Here is a 17,435-nt window from a genome sequence, read left to right as displayed (position 1 = left end):
TCAGGGCTTTCCTGAACGGGGGGAAGGTGGTTATGGTGGGAGGACCCCTTTCTCGTAGGGCAGTAGTAAACCTCTGCTTTCACGGAATAGCTTTTCCTGAGCAAGTAAGAGATGGTGGATATCCAGTGGTTCATTCTCTGGAAATCTGGCCCAGAAATGCATCTCTCAGAAGTAATCTGTGAAGTTACTAGGGATATCTGCCTTACTTGCTCAGAGAAGCAAGAGATAGCTACCATGCCGAGGACTTGAGTGAAAGAATAAAATGGTTGTCAGGGGAATGGCCTCACCAGTTTCAGCGTCTTGGAAGATGTAGGTTTGGCCAGCCTGAAGCATCCCCTTGTTTTTCCTTGTGAAGACGGCATGTGTGGAGAAAGCTTAGAGAAGCAGCCCTAGACCAGGTTATGGACCTGGAGTCCCCTGGTCTCTGTCTCTCGTTCAGTCACCTGGGACAGGTCACTCTGCCTCTTTGCTTTAGTTTTTACCCTCAAAATAAGTTTCTTGCTGCTGGTTGCTGAGCCAGTCCTCGTTATTACAAGGCTATTGTGAATGTTGTGGTCCTAAAGAAGGATGTGTGGCACCAGTGCAGGGTTCTCCTGTTGTCCTGCACTGACGCCTCCTGGCCACACTGCCTTGTCAGTTCTGATCCATACCTTTGTAGGAGAGGCCACACTGTGCTGAAGATTCATCTGCCTGCCAAGGAAGAAAATGTGATCCTGGTGCGGCTCTCTCAGATCCAGCGAGATTTGTACACACACTTTATGGACCGCTTCCGGGACTGTGGTAGCAGTGGCTGGCTGGGGCTGAACCCTCTCAAGGCTTTCTGTGTATGCTGCAAGGTGTGTTGAGGCCTCGGGGGAATACTTAGATACAGACTAAGGATGCTCGTGGTCCCAAGGGAGTCATGCCTGCTGGGAATCCTTGATAAAGGAAGAAGTTCACTGCACTGGGGGCTCCGAGGCAAAGCAGTTACCTGGAGCGCCGCTCGTAGACTGTAATGTAAATGGTGCCCCTTGCAGTTGTGCAGCTGCACAGCTTCTTACGCCAAACTTGAGAAATCACTTCCTTTCTCACTGATTGTTTTTCAACTGAGACATGGAGTGATTGGAGGAACATCATGGGACAGAGTTTTTGACTGCTAGCGTAATCAGGATTCAAGAAATATATAGCTTAGATATGCACGTTATTAGGAATACCTTCCATTTAATTCTGTGTTTAATTAGGTTGAGATCTGTTTCGTTCTGATAATGCTTGAGATGGTTTGGGGACGGCAAAGTCTAGTATCTTCAGCACTGGCCTTGTGAACAGGCTGGCGAACCCCAGCTTGTCTTTGACCTGGCCAGGTGCTCTCAGTTGCCTCACAAGGGATCTGTTCCTTTGACAGCTCTCAACTAACCTTGTTGGCTATTATTCCCACTGCTCTAATAAATCAGCTGAAGGTGTGTGTCTGGGGACAGATGACTTTCAAAATGTTTCCTAGATCAGGGCCAGGAAGCTAAAGCCGACATGGTCTGTGAGGATGCTTTGGTGCTGGTGTACCCTTCTCACACACCCCCCAACACGACCCCCTTTCCTCAGGAATTCTCAATTCCTGCCAGGAATGTCCCTGAAATGATTTATAGTTGATCATCATCTTAAGTTAGAAACATTTTTTCATAGGAGAGATTTCATAGTTTCATACAGTAGTTGACTGTAACCACATGGTGAAACAGGAATGTTGTTGTTTAAGTAAGAAGGCAAGACTTGTGACAGCCTTTTTGGTCATGTACCAAACATACTGCCATGCCTCCTGGTGTGAATTCTCCCATTCACGTATCATGGAAATTAGAGTCAGTTAGTGAAAATGTATAGGCTCTTTGGCTGTGATGGGGTTGGGGAGACTTTAATTTGGGGTGTGACAGTGGGTGCTGTGGGAGGTGTGTGTGGGCAAGTACCTGTTGCCAGACTCCGTGGGACACCCTTAGATTGTTCTCTGCCCTCCCCTTTAACTTGAACCTCAGATCTGGAATCATCCCGACGTGCTGTATGAAGCCCTTCAGAAGGAGAACCTGGCCAATGAGCAAGACCTGGATGTGGAAGAGCTTGGTTCAGCAGGAACTAGTGCCCGCTGCCCGTCACAGGGAACAAGAGGCAAGGTGGAGGACAGCGCCCTGGCCTCCTCAGTGGGAGAGGCGACCAACAGCAAGTTCCTCCAAGGGGTCGGCTTCAACCCTTTCCAGGAGCGAGGCAACAGCATTGTCACATATGAATGGGTGAGTCAGGCAGATCCATACACCACTGCTGAAAGGGGATGGTGGAGAGCCTTCGTGGGGAGAGGGTAGGGCATGCACAGTGCACTGTCCACTGAGATCTCTGCAGGGACCTATTCAGGTTGCCCGTGAGCTACTGCCTTTGAGGGTGAGAATTGTATTTCTGGTAGTCTGGCTACGGCCTGCTCCAAGCTGCCTCATTTCCTCTCCTACAGGCCAAGGACCTTTTGACTAATTACCAAACTGGTGTCTTGGAGAACTCTCCCAAGATGGTACTGCTTTTCCACCTGATTGAGGAAAGTGTGAAGCTTGGAGACAAGATCCTTGTGTTCAGGTAGGAACAGCAATTCCCTAGTGTGTGTCTTTGGTAAGGGCTGACATAGCGCCTGCAGCCTGAGACTGTCTGGGTTATGCCGGCCTCGTTTTGCGTCCGTGCCTCTGCAACCAGTGCGCCTCGCACTTCGTTTCTTAGAGCTTCTTCTTTTATCCAGAGCAGTCTCTCTGCAGAGAACTTGAGGCCTTAGGTTCCTATGTTGGAGATCATGGTCTAATCCTTCAGATTGTGACCCAGGCCAGATCTGGCCTGTTTTTGTATAGCTTGAGAGCTAGTTTTTACATTTTAAAAGAATGTTTTTGTTTTTGTTTTTTCAAAGAAGCATATGCAGGGACTTCCCTGGCGGTCCAGTGTTAGGACTTTGTTCTTCCACTGCAGGGCTCACGGATTTAGTCCCGGTTGAGGAACTAAAATCACAGGAGCTGCACAGTGTAGCCAGAAAAAATTAAAAATTTAAAAATTTAAAAAAAAGAAAAAGAGAGAAACATATGTAGCACAGACTATGTATGGTCTATGAAGCCTAGAAATATTTACTGTTTGGGCCTTTACAGAAAACATTTGCTGACCTCTGGTCAAATCTGCTTCTATATCCCCAGCCTCCCCCTACCTTTTTTTAAAGCTTTGTATATAAGGCCAAATAAATGATGTTATTTATTCCCAGTTTTGAGAGAGCTCTGAGTCCCATCAAGGCCTCACCTCTCAGAGAAACAGGCGTAAAGCAGATTGCTTCTCCTTTGTTACAACTAGATTATGCTCTGGTGAGAGCTAAGTGGCAGGAGCCTGGCTTGGGAGTCTCAGAGTGGGGGTTCCCATCTGTGACATACTCTGATGAAAAAGCAGGGATTCTGACTTTGCCAGAGCCTAGTGTCCTGCTGCTTTTATGGTTTAGCTTTCTGCTTAACTTGGAAACAGCTAAATGATCTGTCTCCTTAGTAAAATCCTAATATTGCCTGTGGCCTATAATTCGACCTCATGTATATTCATAGCGTTGGTTTTTAATGCTGATGCCATGTGTTACTCTGCACTGAGCTAAATCTCAGGGTTTTTTCCATCAAGGAAGTACTAGGTTAGAGAATTTTTTGGTGGGGTGCTGGTGATAAGTGTGTGGACGATTGTTTTCCCTCATGAGCTAGAGTGGTTCTTTGTGGGTAGTTGCATGCGTGAGCTCTCATTCTCAGAGGGGAGCCTACTGGGGAGCGAGATACCCTCGGGTCCAGGAACCTTCTGAACCAAATGTGTCCCTTTCAGCCAGAGCCTTTCCACGTTGGCTCTAATCGAGGAGTTCCTAGGGAAGCGAGAAGTGCCCTGTCTACCTGGTGCTGAGGGGCAAGGAGTACAGAAGTGGGTTCGAAACGTCAGCTACTTCCGTGAGTTCATTGCTGCTTTGTTTGCAGAGCCTTGGCAAGGTCTGCCTAAGGGTTTCCTCTCCTTCTCTCCTCTCTCCTCCTCCTTCCTCCATTCTCCATCACATGCACAGGAAGATCTGTGATTTAGCTAGGGAGCAGAGAGATACTAAAAGCAAGCTGCCGTGTGTGAGTTACTACACAAGGCTGGGGAGCTTAGGCCAGGTACGAGGAGGGCAGGAATGTTGAAGGTGGACGCCCTGCCATCACCCTGGCATGCAAGAACAGATTTAAGGTAGCACTGGCTGACTGCCCTCACGGGAGTTCTACAACGGACAGAATCGACATAGTGAGGATGCTTGGAGAAGGTGGAACTTGGACTCGACTTGCAAAGACGGAGAGAAATTGAATATACAGAGCTGGTGTGGCCTAAGGATCATCCTAGGCCACACAAGAACAGTGAGCACAAGCCCAGATCATGTGTTCTTAATGGGGGAGAAGGTGTCCCTAAGGAGGCGAAAATCGGGTCACAAGGGGACCAAAAAATGGGAACTTTTTAGAGTTATAAAGCGCAAATATGCATATAATGAATTAATTATATAGTATACAGTATATCTGTGGTATGAAAATTTAATGGAGGGCATGGTGATGGGGGAAAAAAATAATGTTTAAAGGCTCCTTAATGGGGTGGTAAAGGAAAAAGTTGAAAATTACTGACTTCAGGCACTTACTGACCAGATATTGACATTTTGGCCAGTTAATTGTTACAGAGGCCTGCCTTTGGCATTGCAGAGTGTTAGCAGCATCTCCTATCTGCACTCACTAGATGGCAGTAGCATCCATGCAGTTATAACGACCCACTCGTCTCTAGCCATTGCCAGATGTTCCCTATGGGGGAGCAAGGTGGGGAAATCCCTTTTGTTGAGCAGCCCTGGCCTGAAGGAAAGATTGAGAGAAATGGAGAGTCAGGGGATGGTGAGGAGACTCCAGCCAGCCAAGATCTGTGTGTTGACTGTAGGCTTGTCCCATGATGAATCAGTGCTGACCTGTGTTTCAACTCAGGTTGAAAGCCAGGTTGGGGTGTTGACTGAGGGAGCCTCTAATACCAGGCAGTTAATATCAGGCTTCCTACATCAGTAGTAATTCAGTTCTCCATGTACTATTTCATGCCCTTAGTTTTGCCTTCTTCTCTGCTTTCCTCCAGGTGACAAATGTAACCCCTCCTCCCTTACTTCTTTTTCTTAACTGAAGCCTACTTTTTCTCTTTCTTGTGAGCATCCCTCCTTTCATTCCAGTGTCCCATCCCATTGCTCCAAATCATTTTTTTTTTTTTTTTTTTTTTTTTTGATGTCTCCTTCAAGCAACTCTTTAGCCTTAGGAGTTTGTTAACTGTGGATTCCTGCCTGGTGAAGGAACATCATCCTTCCTTATCAAAACATAAAACCCTTGGTCCTTTTGTACTCACTCACAGGACTGAGACAGAGCAGTTACCTTAAACCAGTTCTTACCAGGCTTCCTTAACTAGGGTGATTCTTATGCACTCTGAAGTCTAGGAAGCTTGGCCTTAGATTTGACCCAAGGTACTAACGGGAGAAACAGCTGATAGGTGCCTGGGTCTCATGGTAGGTGCCTACGGAATGTCCAGGGCATGGAATCCGAGAGCACTGTGGTGTTTGTCTTGTTTTGCTTTAAAAATCCGTTTGCCCATTGATTTCTCTGTGTATCCCTGTCCTCATCTGTCCATTTGTTTGTTTCGTTCTGTCCTAGGGCTAGATGGTAGCACCCCTGCCTTTGAGAGGGAGCGGCTCATTAATCAGTTCAATGATCCCAGCAACCTCACCACCTGGCTATTCCTTCTCTCCACAAGGTGAGTGGATCCTGAAATGGGGAAGTCAGAGGGCTGCCTTCAGGGCATTTGGCCACACGGGCCTGAACCCCAAAGGCTTGTCCAAGTTCTGTCAGGAGAGATAGAGATCTCAGGTTTGTGACTTGTTTTTGAGGTGAGAGAGGGGGCCCCCAAAGGAAATTTTGTTTGGAGGGTAATAATGATAGTGTCATGAATTTCTCTGAGACTTGCATTCACAGTGGTCATAATTAGCTTTTCTCTCAGGACTGTTCTGAGGCTTAGACGATGTGATGAGTGTGAAAATGCTTTAATAAGTACAAAGTGCAATATAACTGTAAAAGACTGATGGCATTATTTGTCTCATGCCAGGCAGCTTGAAGGCTGTGCTGCCTGCTGCATCAGAATGCCCTTGATAGGGTATAAACCAGTCATTCTCCCAAGCTGTTAGACCGAACACATCAGAAACACTGATACACAGACACTTCCCCTCACTCAGTGACATCACTCCTCACTCATCACAGAGGGGTGGGAGAGTGGATTTTCTTTCTGAGCTGGTAGGTACTTCTGTGTTGGAACTTCAGGGCACCCTTTCAGTGCCTGAGGAAGGTACTGTTGTTCTTCAGCAGAATCCTCCAATATGTTCTGCTTAGGATAAAGAGGATGATATTCAGGTAGGAGTGACAGGGGTTAAAAACTATCTGAAAACTGTCTGTAAAATTAATCACTTTCTGTGATTATCGGCTTGTGTTTTAAAGGGCTGGGTGTTTGGGCGTGAATCTGATTGGTGCCAACCGAGTGGTGGTGTTTGACGCTTCCTGGAACCCTTGCCATGATGCTCAGGCTGTATGTCGGGTATACCGTTACGGCCAGAAAAAGCCCTGTCACATCTATCGTCTTGTGGCTGATTTCACCCTCGAAAAGAAGATCTATGACCGTCAGATTTCGAAGCAGGGCATGTCAGGTAGGCCATCTCTCAGGCTCAGAAGAGGATGTTTATACAGACGGCCATTCTAATTGTATCAAAGAAGGGGAGGAGAGGGGCAGGATGAGGAAACGCAGGCAGGCTTTCGATTTCTGATGCAAATAATTGCTTTTGAGGACATTTAGCTCAAATTGTTGAAGACGGGTTTAATGATAAGAGCTGAGCCTGGTTATGCAGGTATCTCTTAAGATATTTCTGTTTCATGAGGGTCTCAGACCTGCTATTTGACTTTTAGGTATGGAGTGGCCTGAGGTGTTTTAGATATTAGTGACAGGTACGCCACCCACCACGTCTCTTCTCTCTGCCAGTCCTTGGAGCGGTGTTTTTGTGGTCTCCTTTGCCGAGACCTGACTTCCTCATGGCTTTTCCCTTCTAGATCGGGTGGTGGATGATCTCAATCCGATGCTGAACTTTACTCGAAAGGAGGTGGAGAACCTACTGCACTTCGTGGAGAAGGAGCCAGCTCCCCAAACATCCTTGAATGTAAAGGGGATCAAGGAGCCAGTCCTCCAGCTTGCCTGTCTGAAATACCCTCACCTCATCACCAAGGTGGGACCCCAGTGTGCATGTGTCCCAGTACTGCACTCTCCACTGAGAGAGGCAAGCCTGGTTGCTTCATCCAGAGTTTTATTTCATGCAGATTAACTCAGCTGGTTCTTTTTCTTGCCCCAGACAGTCCCCCTCCCCTCTCCCCATCGCCTATCCTATCCTTGTCTCATCCTAGCAGTGTGAGCTCAGCCATGAGGATAATTTGGCCATGGTGAGTTTTCCTAGCTGAAAGAAGTTCTGAAAATGTAGTCTGGTGATTCTCTGAACCCTCCTGTTCTTTTGATATGGAAGGCAGACATAGGTTGTCTAAAGCTGGTGCCAGGTTAGAGTTGAGAATTTATGCTCTTGTCAGAAAGAGTAAATGTGCCTATGAGTCTGAGAGCAGGCTCTTTGCTAAGTACTGTAGACAGCCAGCTTTTTCATGGTTTCAAAGTAAGGCTTTTTGTATATCGTTCATGTTGGTACAAAGACTGGTAATTAAATCAACATCCTCCTGTGTCCCCAGGAGCCTTTTGAGCATGAGTCATTGCTCCTTAACCGAAAGGATCACAAGCTGACCAAGGCTGAGAAAAAAGCAGCAAAGAAGAGCTACGAGGAGGACAAGCGTACATCAGTCCCCTACACTCGCCCATCATACGCGCAGTATTACCCGGCCAGCGACCAGAGCCTGACCAGCATCCCTGCCTTCAGTCAGAGAAACTGGTGAGTCACTGCAAACGGAGGAAGGCGTGCTGCTGGGCCAGGCCCAGACCTCTCAACTGTTCCTTTTGTAAATAAAAGGAGGCCTACAACTTGCTCTTAGGCTGCCTTGAATGGACAGTTTCTGCTCTTGGATGAGGTGCTGAAACAGTACTGCAGCCCTGGTGTTTTAAGTGGTTCTGGCTGGAAGAGTGAGCTGCTGGTCCTGTGACTCAGGAGAGTCCTTCTGCCCCGCCAGGAGGCACAGCTTCCCCTAACACAGACTCCCAGGCCTCCCCAACAGCCGCCTCCTATCTGCAGCACCCTGGCCCTAGCCCTCATTTCACAGTGAAGTTCAAGAGTGAAGGCCAGGTCTTCTCTGGGTCTTGAATCGTACTCAAGGAATTCCAGTGCTCTTAATGGGATCTCATTCCGTGTCTGTGCCTTATTCCTGAGCAAAAAGATCTTTTTCTTGAGTATAGTTTCCAAAACTATTAAGGATAGGAACAGCATGGAAACCAGTTGATAAGCAGGGACAGAGACTCTTTGTAGGAAATTATAGAATAGTTATCAGTACTTTTTTTTTCTTCTCAGTAGAAGACAGAGTACCTCATAGCCTTTATCACATCAGCTTCCTGCTTGCTTGGTTTGCATTTTTAAATTGTTTGATTATCTTGAGTTAAAGATACTAGTAATTATTTTAAGAGGGATAGATTTTAGAACTTTTTCTTTTGAACGTTCCATGTTAAAAAAAGCTTGCCAAATGAGCTTCTAAAGGAACTGAATGAAGCCATGTAAGATTTTATACAACTAAACTTTCGTGATTAAATTTGCTAATTTTTATGTGTAAGATGCTTCAAAAGTAGAAAATTACTATCTTTTCAAAGACTTCAGACTTTATTTCTGTGTCATTTTCCAAGACACGGTTGCCCGCTCACATTCCCCTCTCTTGTCCTCTACCCCTTTTCTTTCTCTTTTCTGGGCCTTTCCTTGTAACAACAGGGATGGACTAAGTCTGAACCCAGTGGGAGAAAAACCATATGGAGACAAGGTGTGACAAATGGGCTGGGCTGTAAGGAGATGCCAGCTCCTTTTCTAGCCCAACCACGGCCCTGTGGAGGGCATCGGCCTCTCACAGCATTTGATCCTGATGATTCCTTATTCTGTCTGGGTACATGTGAGGAGGCCTTCCCACCCAAATTCCTAGCCTTAGCCTCTGCAGAATATGGGCCTTGGGCTAGATTCCTGAGCCCCACTGATGTCTGAGTAGGGCCCCAGACCCCAGTGAGCGTGCTGTGCTCTCTGGCCTATCCTGGCCATCTGCAGGGCCCCAGGGCTTGCCTAAAGGCGGCCTGAGAGCAGTGACTGGGCACTCGTGCAGGCCTGCTCCAGCAGCGTGGCACAAAAGTGTGTGCTGTTATGTGCCGGTTTTCCGTCAGATGAGGAAGAACATACCAGTCCCAGAGGGTCTCTTTCCCAGAGCTAAAGCCCACAGACTTTAGAAAGCTTAGAGACAGGGACTTAGTTTCAGAACCCTTAAATGAGTAGCTTCCTCAAGGCACCAACATCCAGCTGAAAGGAATGAGGAATGCCTCGTCGACCACAGGACAGCATTTTGGCGTGTTGGTAGTGAGAGATGCACAAGCAGGGCTCAGGCTGGCCACAGCCATGTGCCACTTAGAAGTGCGACCTCTGTGCGCAGTGTTTCGCCTGCTCCTGCTTTTGTGGTGGCTGTGACTGTAGAGCCATTTTGAGGACTGGCCCCAGGAGAAGTCCACTGAAAAGTAATGCAGAGGAGAGAGGTGTCTGCCTTACTTACCGAAACTTGAGGATTCAGAGGGTGATGACAGTTAATGTTGGACAGATGTGCTCAAGGTCACCAGCACATGTGATGTCCTGTGGCCTTTTTTTTCTTGGTGAGTGGGAAAATTCCACCCATTTGTCCCCATTTGTCTTGAAGTTAGCACGCACCATGCACCCGTGCGCCCCTCACCCCTCACCATGACTCTTTGCCTCTTCCTGACTTCTAAGGACAAATTCCTGATGCATGTAGACAGGCAGTCCCAGTTCTAGAGGAGCAGATGTCACCTCACATTTCCAAGAAGACATTATTCCACTGACATCTGATTTTTCTCAGACACCGAGAGGTTTTATCCCTCGCTGTGTCTGTCTCTGCTCTGTCTCCAGTCTCCTTTTTAATTGACCATACCCTGCGGCTTCTTTTGATCCTTCTGTCAGCAGCTCTCTGGCTATAGAAAGAGGAAGTCTGGAGAGGCTTAGCAGTCTTGCAGAAAGGTAAGTAAGGGCTGTTTTGCCAAACTCTTGGTGTGCTTGTCTTTCTCTCCTAGGCAGCCAACCCTGAAGAGTGATGAGAAGCCCGTGGCCAGTGTTCGTCCCGTACAGTCCACCCCGATCCCCATGATGCCACGGCATGTCCCGCTGGGAGGCAGTGTAAGCTCTGCCTCCAGCACAAACCCAGCTATGAACTTCCCGATCAACTACTTGCAGCGTGCGGGAGTCCTTGTGCAGAAGGTGGTCACCACAACAGGTTGGGAGCTCCTGAGTTCTCTTCCAGGGGTGCTGTCCCTTTTAAAATTCCTCTGTTCAGATTCTTTACCTACTGACCTATGAGGAAAGCCCAAGAAGGTGAAGTCACTCAGTCGTTTCCAAATCTTTGCAACCCCATGGACTGTAGCCTGCCAGGCTCCTTCATCCATGGGATTTTCCAGGCAAGAATAGTGGAGTGGGTTGCCATTTCCTTCTCCAGTGGATCATCCCAGGGATGGAACCCAGGCCGCCCACATTGCAAGCAGACTCTTTACCATCTGAGCCACCAGGGAATCCCTCTGTTCATTCAGGGAATATTGATTAAATAATGTCTGCCTTGTAGGCAATACTACATTGGCACTCTAAGTAGAAATAGAGAAGGCAGCAGTCCCTAATCATGAAGAATATGTAGTCTAATGAAATATCTTAAGAGTAACAACACAGTACTGGGTTTTATTGAATGTGGTGGGTGGGATGGACACGGAACACTCTAGAGATTGTGAGAATGTCACTGGAGATAGGGTTTGTCTTCAGAGTGAGGGGTCAGTGTATTGAATCCTGCCTGACTTGTCAGGTCAGCTGGGCATGAAGGACAGCTCTCAGCGTCCTTAGTTAAAGACCTTACTTTGTTCTTTGTAAGTTTAATGTGGATCGAGCATGAGGGGCCAGCAGTCAGAGGTGGGCAGCGCATTCATCCCCGCAGTTGATTCTGTGGTTCAGAGCGGTTGGAAAGGAAAGCACCTCATGATGATGTTTTTCATCTTGTTATCTAGAAATATTCATGATAATTCATTTTAGTGAAAATATCTTAATTGTTTTTTTTGAGTATGAAAATTAACAGATATTCATGGTAAAAAAGACTTCTTTTGAAACAAATTAAAAACAAAGAGCCTCTCGGGACTTGCTGGGTGGTCCAGTGGTTAAGACTCTGTGCTTGCACTGTAGTGGGTACCGGTTTTATCCCTGGTTGGGGTACTAAGGTACATCCCATGTGGCACAGCCAAAAAAAAAAAGAGAGAGAGAGACAGCCTCTCATAATCCTACTTCTCTCCTGATTCTTGAAAATACTCTTCTCTTCATTCTTTAGTTAGGTGAGGAGTAATACCAGCAAGGAAGACATGTGGCCTCTTGGAACCTAAAGTGATAGGAGCAGATACATGCAAATTGCTTAGGGAGGAGAAAGAAAATTGAAGTAACCATTTGAACGGAAACTTTTTTTTTTAACTGAAATTTTCTAAATCAAAAGCTCTATGATTTTTAAATTAAACCAAGGAAAATTGATGAGAAGGATGATCAGGTTTCTGAAAAGTGTTTTGTTTTCACGGTATTCTTTGTTGAGGCAGTTGGGAGCAGCACTGCTTGCTTTCCCTTCCTTGGTTCTGACCTTTACTCCACTGGGGTGCTTTAGGAAAACCCTTGAGGATCGAAGGGTGGATGTGAACTTGGCCTTTTCTCCCCCTTCTTCAGTCAGGCCCCATGTAATCTAAATCTGAGGTCTGTGTCTTCACTAGATATTGTTATTCCCGGGCTCAACAGCTCCACAGACGTACAGGCAAGAATTAATGCTGGCGAGAGCATCCACATCATCCGTGGGACGAAAGGTGAGCACCTGCCTGAGGAGCCCCTCCCCTCTCTTTGGTTGAGAGTGGTGAGCTGGCCAGCAGAATCAGGACATATGGCTTGAGCTGGAGCAGGGATAGGAATCATCCTATAAGAGTTGGGGAACGTAGGGGAAACCTGAGAAAATAACATTTCTAGGAGCTTAGCCAGTTTGGGGTGGGCTTAAAGGATAGCTGTCAGTGGCTTAAAAGAAAGGGGTTGTGGTCCCTGCCTTTCTGTATTTTGCCATCTTCTTTGTGGAGACTCTCAGAGTGGGTTTGAAGAAACTCATTGCTCTGCGTTGGTCTCAGCTGTCGATAGCACCAGCCAGGAATGCCTGAGACGCTCGTCCGGTCCTGCACTGCTTGTGGCCAGCCCCGCATACCTTTCCTCAGAGCCAGTGTTGTGACTGGACCAGCCCTTGTTTTTCTTATCACGATGGCAGGATACACCTCAGCAACCACCATCAGGCAACTTTGAAAACACGAGGCTTATTACTCACAGGTCCTCTAGGGCACACAGCATACTCCAGGGCCACACAGGAAGGTAATAGGTAGAAAGTCAGTGTGTGGGCTTGGGTCTCTGTCTTACTAGGGTCCAAAAGTGGCTGGGGTTTCACAGGTTTATTCTTTATTGGTGAATTTAAAACATAAGAGTGGGAATTGGTGTGTGGGAAAGGAAAGGCGAGAATCACTCAAGGATTATTTATCCAGGTTACCCCAGGCTTTCTAATAAGGAACTTTTCAAGGGTGAGAGCAGCCAGGTGCCTTATCTCGTAGTTGAGCTAGCAGCTGTGCCTGACAGCTGTCAGTTTGTTATCCAAGATGGATGTCCTGGCGATCAAAAGCTTAATGTCTGACAGCTGCATGGCACACGGAGAGGCCCAAGGTAGAATGGAGTAGGTTAGAAGCAAACACCTATATCGCTGTGCTGTCTTAGCTGCTTGACTTGGGTGAAGTAGACATCTCCAACTAGGAAATGCAGTGGGTGGATGAATTAGTATACCTGGGTTACATGACAGAATTTTCGAGTGTGGTCATTTGAAAAGTCTGCTGCCTCTGGCCTCATGAAGTTCTCCAGATGGGATTTCTGGAGAAATCCCGGCTGGTGTCAGAACACAGTTAAAGCCTTTATTTCATGTCAGCTTGTGCTCTGTGATGCTCCCTGAGGGTCTTTGTTTAGTAAGGAGATTTTGCCCTAGTCTCTGCTGGGTTAAAGCACCCTTAGTTTCAGGGAAAAGATGCTGTGAAATACATGATACCCAGAGAAGGTCGTCCACAGCCCCCTTACTGGGTTCTTCCTAGCCTAGAGCTGGGAGGAGGAGGTGGTGGTATGCAGACTGTGGCCCACGGGCCAGATCTTGCCTGCTTGCTGTTACTATACTTGTGAAGTAAGAATGGGTTTTGTATCTTCAGTCATTTTCAGTTGGCTGGAAAAAAAATCAAAAGAGCATTTATTCTGTGACATGAAAAGTATATGAAATTCACATATCAGTGTCCATAACGGTCTTTGGAGCACTGCCATGCCCAGCTGCCATGCTGTAGCAGCCAAGTTGAGTAGTTGCAACAGAGCCCTTTCGGCTCACAAAGCCAAAAATATTTACCAACTGATGCTTTAAGAAAAAAATTTGGTGACCTCTGGCCAAGAGGCAGCCCTGGCACCAAAAACTAGATCAGAAGACATGCCCAAGACCAAGGGAAGGTTGACTAGTGCCACGTGGAAATAGAATGCCCATCTTGATTTATTCCTACCAAGGGAGGGCAGTTATTGAAGCAGTGAGGCTGCTTCTTCCCCAATCAAGAGGAGGACCCAGACCGGAGGCCCTGGGCCAGAACAGAGGGAGCCAACTTACTGTCTTTCACAGGACCCTGTTAATTCCCTTCACTGCATTTACCCTTTCCCGATACTTTCTAGTATGACTGTGTGTCTCCCCCTCCAGAGTTAAGCTCCATGAGACACAGGGCCCTTTTCTGTCTTGTATATATATACTTGAGTGTCTGGAACAGTGTCTGGTATATGTTAGTCACACAGTGTTTGTGGAGTAAATGAGTAATATTGGGTCCGCAGCTCAGTCATCCCACTCCTCACTGCAGGGATTTTGAGAGAAAGTGTGAGACCACTTTTATAGCTCTTTCTGGGCCCACAGTGGCTAAGCCTGGAGTTCCCAGGGCTGGCTGTACTGCATGTCTGCTCCTCATAGTCTTCCTCATGCTTCTCCTTAGGGACATACATCCGTACCAGCGATGGGCGAATCTTTGCTGTCCGGGCAACTGGCAAACCAAAGGCCCCTGAAGATGGTCGGATGGCTGCCTCAGGTATAGTGGCTTCTACTTTCCATTGACCTACGTGGCATTTTTGACAGGTTTGGTTTGTTACTATTTTTTGAATAGACAGTGTATATACATGGTTCACAAGGAGTAAAGTGAGAAGTTTTTCTTCCCTTATACTCCCAGCCATCTGTTCCTCCTTCCTGGAAGTGCTTATTCTTGTTTTTTGTCTTTTTCTCAAGAGATACTCCATATTCTATACATGTACATGGTACAGGGATATGTATGTGCACGTGTGTATATATTAAAACAATATATGTTATGTACATACTATATATGTATGTGACTTTGTATTCCGAAAACAAATGCTGAACTTACTGTAATATACTGTTTGTCCTTTTCTTCGTTCACTCGTGCGGCTCAGTGCTTGTTCCTTATCCTTCCTTGAGATGGTCCTCGGTGAAGGTTTGCACAAGATGCAGGTAGATGGGTATAACGCAGTGCGTTGCCGAGTTCCCTGGGCCTGGACCTGTTCTGCTCCTCCGTTACACTTCTGGTTCACAGTCACGTGGTGTATCTATAGGAAAAATTCCTAGAAGTCAGATTGCCAGGTCAAAGAACATACGTGTGGCGCAGAAACAACATTAAAAACTCTTGCAAAAGTCCCCTCTAGCTAGGGGAGTGGTCTCACTTGTCCTCCCACCATGAGGTGTGAAACTAGACTGTTCTTGCTCTCAGCTTTTGTCATGGAAATTGTCAAGACACCAGACAAGTTGAAGAAAAGCACTGTGAGCACCTACGTACCCTGCAGCTCTAGCCGGTGGCTGATACCTTTTTCAGAAACTTTTTCCTTTCTCTCCTTTCCTATTATTTGAACTATTTGTAAGTTGAAGACATCATGTCATTTTGCCCCTAAATATTTCAGTACACAATTGCTGAGATTAATATGTACTCCTCCTAATCACAGCACCATTATCACAGTAAAAAAAAAGTATAACAATTCTGTAATAATTACCTACCAGCCTTGCCGTTTTAGATTTCTTAGTTGTACCAGTCATCTTTCATGGCCATGGATTTTGTTTTGTTTTTAACCAGGATAGACTGCTTTTTAAACTTCCTTTTCCTCTTTTTTTCCATCATGGGCACTGACCATCTTTGTCCCCAGAAAGTGTTTGACTGAAAGGATGATCTGGCATTTCAAATCCATTATTTCATAGGATTCACCTTGGTGGAGTTTTACAGGGAACTGAGCTACAGCGAGATTACAAGTCTTTCCTTGGATAGACTTATTTCCTAGATCAAAAGACTTCTTTCTTTGTGACTGGGAAAAGTTGACTAGATGATATTGTTTGTACAGGAAACTATTTGAATTTTGAGAACCACAGGACAGGCTTTTTCTCCTAATGGACTTTTGTCTTATCCTCTCCTTCCCTCCCTGGCCATTCTGGTTCTCAGTTACCTACATTTTGTCCCCAGGTTCCCAGGGGCCTTCTCTCGAGTCTACAAGCAACGGCAGACACAGTGCCTCATCACCTAAAGCCCCTGAGCCCGAGGGGCTGGCCCGGCCCGTCTCTCCAGACAGCCCGGAGATCATCAGCGAGCTCCAGCAGTATGCGGATGTGGCTGCTGCCCGAGAGTCCCGCCAGAGCTCCCCGAGCTCCAGTGCCGCCCTGCCTGGCCCCCCGGCTCCACTTGTGGACAGCAGTGCTGTTCCTGGGACCCTCGGGACTGAGCCTCGACATGGGGCTCATTGCCTCAATAGTTCCCTCCTGGTGACCGGCCAGCCCTGTGGCGACAGGCACCCAGTGTTGGACTTACGGGGCCACAAGCGCAAGTTGGCCACCCCACCTGCTGCCCAGGAGTCAGCCCGCCGGCGGTCCAGGAAGGGCCATCTGCCAGCTCCCGTGCAGCCGTATGAACACGGGTATCCAGTTTCTGGCGGGTTTGCCATGCCACCCGTCTCCTTAAATCATAACCTCACCCCCCCCTTCACCTCCCAGGCTGGGGAGAACTCCCTGTTCATGGGCAGTACCCCCTCCTACTACCAGCTGTCCAATTTGCTGGCAGATGCCCGCCTGGTGTTTCCAGTGACTACTGACCCTCTGGTGCCAGCAGGCCCCGTCAGTTCCTCTTCCACGGCTACCTCAGTCACTGCCAGCAACCCCTCCTTCATGCTCAACCCCTCTGTAACAGGGATACTCCCCAGCTACTCACTCCCATTCTCACAGCCACTCCTGTCCGAGCCAAGGATGTTCGCGCCTTTTCCTTCCCCTGTCTTGCCCAGCAACCTTTCTCGGGGCATGTCTGTCTACCCCGGCTACATATCCCCACACACAGGCTACCCAGCTGGTGGCCTCCTCCGGTCCCAGGTGCCTCCATTTGACTCTCATGAGGTTGCTGAGGTGGGGTTCAGCTCCAATGATGATGAGGATAAGGACGATGATGTAATAGAGGTCACTGGGAAATAGCTGGGGATCCCCTCTCCACCTCACTCGGGGCCCCCAGCAGGTCGCCCACCCAGACGGAAGGCAGCAATCTGGGGTTTCTGAGAATAGGGCCCTTGGCAAGAGGGGAAAGGAAGAGGACAAAGAAGGGTGGTTGACCATAGGTGGCAGGGCTCTGTTGCTGTTTTAACAAAAGAGGCAAAAAAAAAAAAAAAAAAAAAAAAAAATCCAACAGAGCAGCAATAGTGGGAAATCAGGGACCTAAAACAGGAATGGAGGGGTAGGGCGGCCTGCCTCTCTTCCTGCCTGCCTTGCTCATGCTGTCTGCTTGCTTGCTTGCCCGTCTGAGGGTGGAAGCTCACGTCCCATTTCTGTCTTTGGGAACATTCTCTCCCGAGAGAGCTGCCTTACTGGGTGACTTAGCTTGGTCTGGAGAAGGGGAGGGAGGGAGGGAGGGGAAGAGAAGAAGGGTGGGCAGACTGAGATTCCATGCAGAGTGGGGTCTTTTTAGGGGATGGGAAAGAAGCAGACCAGGTGTGTGTGCGTGTGTACGTGTGTGTGTATGTGTGTGTATATGTACTTACATGTATGTAACAGAGC

The 17,435-nt window shown here is 47.6% G+C and overlaps 1 protein-coding gene across 1 annotated transcript in view; it reads left to right on the top strand.

Annotated features, from left to right (window-relative positions):
• Positions 1-17,062, top strand: part of RAD54L2 (RAD54-like 2 (S. cerevisiae)) — an 86,373-nt gene extending 69,311 nt beyond the window's left edge. The window contains exons 11-22 of the mRNA XM_018038216.1: positions 659-836; positions 1,998-2,249; positions 2,462-2,580; positions 3,829-3,947; positions 5,691-5,790; positions 6,525-6,730; positions 7,128-7,300; positions 7,806-8,002; positions 10,327-10,526; positions 12,037-12,126; positions 14,347-14,439; positions 15,868-17,062. Of these exons, the coding sequence (XP_017893705.1) occupies positions 659-836; positions 1,998-2,249; positions 2,462-2,580; positions 3,829-3,947; positions 5,691-5,790; positions 6,525-6,730; positions 7,128-7,300; positions 7,806-8,002; positions 10,327-10,526; positions 12,037-12,126; positions 14,347-14,439; positions 15,868-16,859 (2,719 nt within the window). The 3' untranslated portion in view covers positions 16,860-17,062. The remainder of the gene's footprint in view (positions 1-658; positions 837-1,997; positions 2,250-2,461; positions 2,581-3,828; positions 3,948-5,690; positions 5,791-6,524; positions 6,731-7,127; positions 7,301-7,805; positions 8,003-10,326; positions 10,527-12,036; positions 12,127-14,346; positions 14,440-15,867) is intronic.

Source organism: Capra hircus, chromosome 22 (assembly GCF_001704415.2).
Source record: "Capra hircus breed San Clemente chromosome 22, ASM170441v1, whole genome shotgun sequence".
NCBI classification, from domain to species: Eukaryota; Metazoa; Chordata; class Mammalia; order Artiodactyla; family Bovidae; genus Capra; species Capra hircus.
This window is presented reverse-complemented; position numbering and strand designations above follow the sequence as displayed.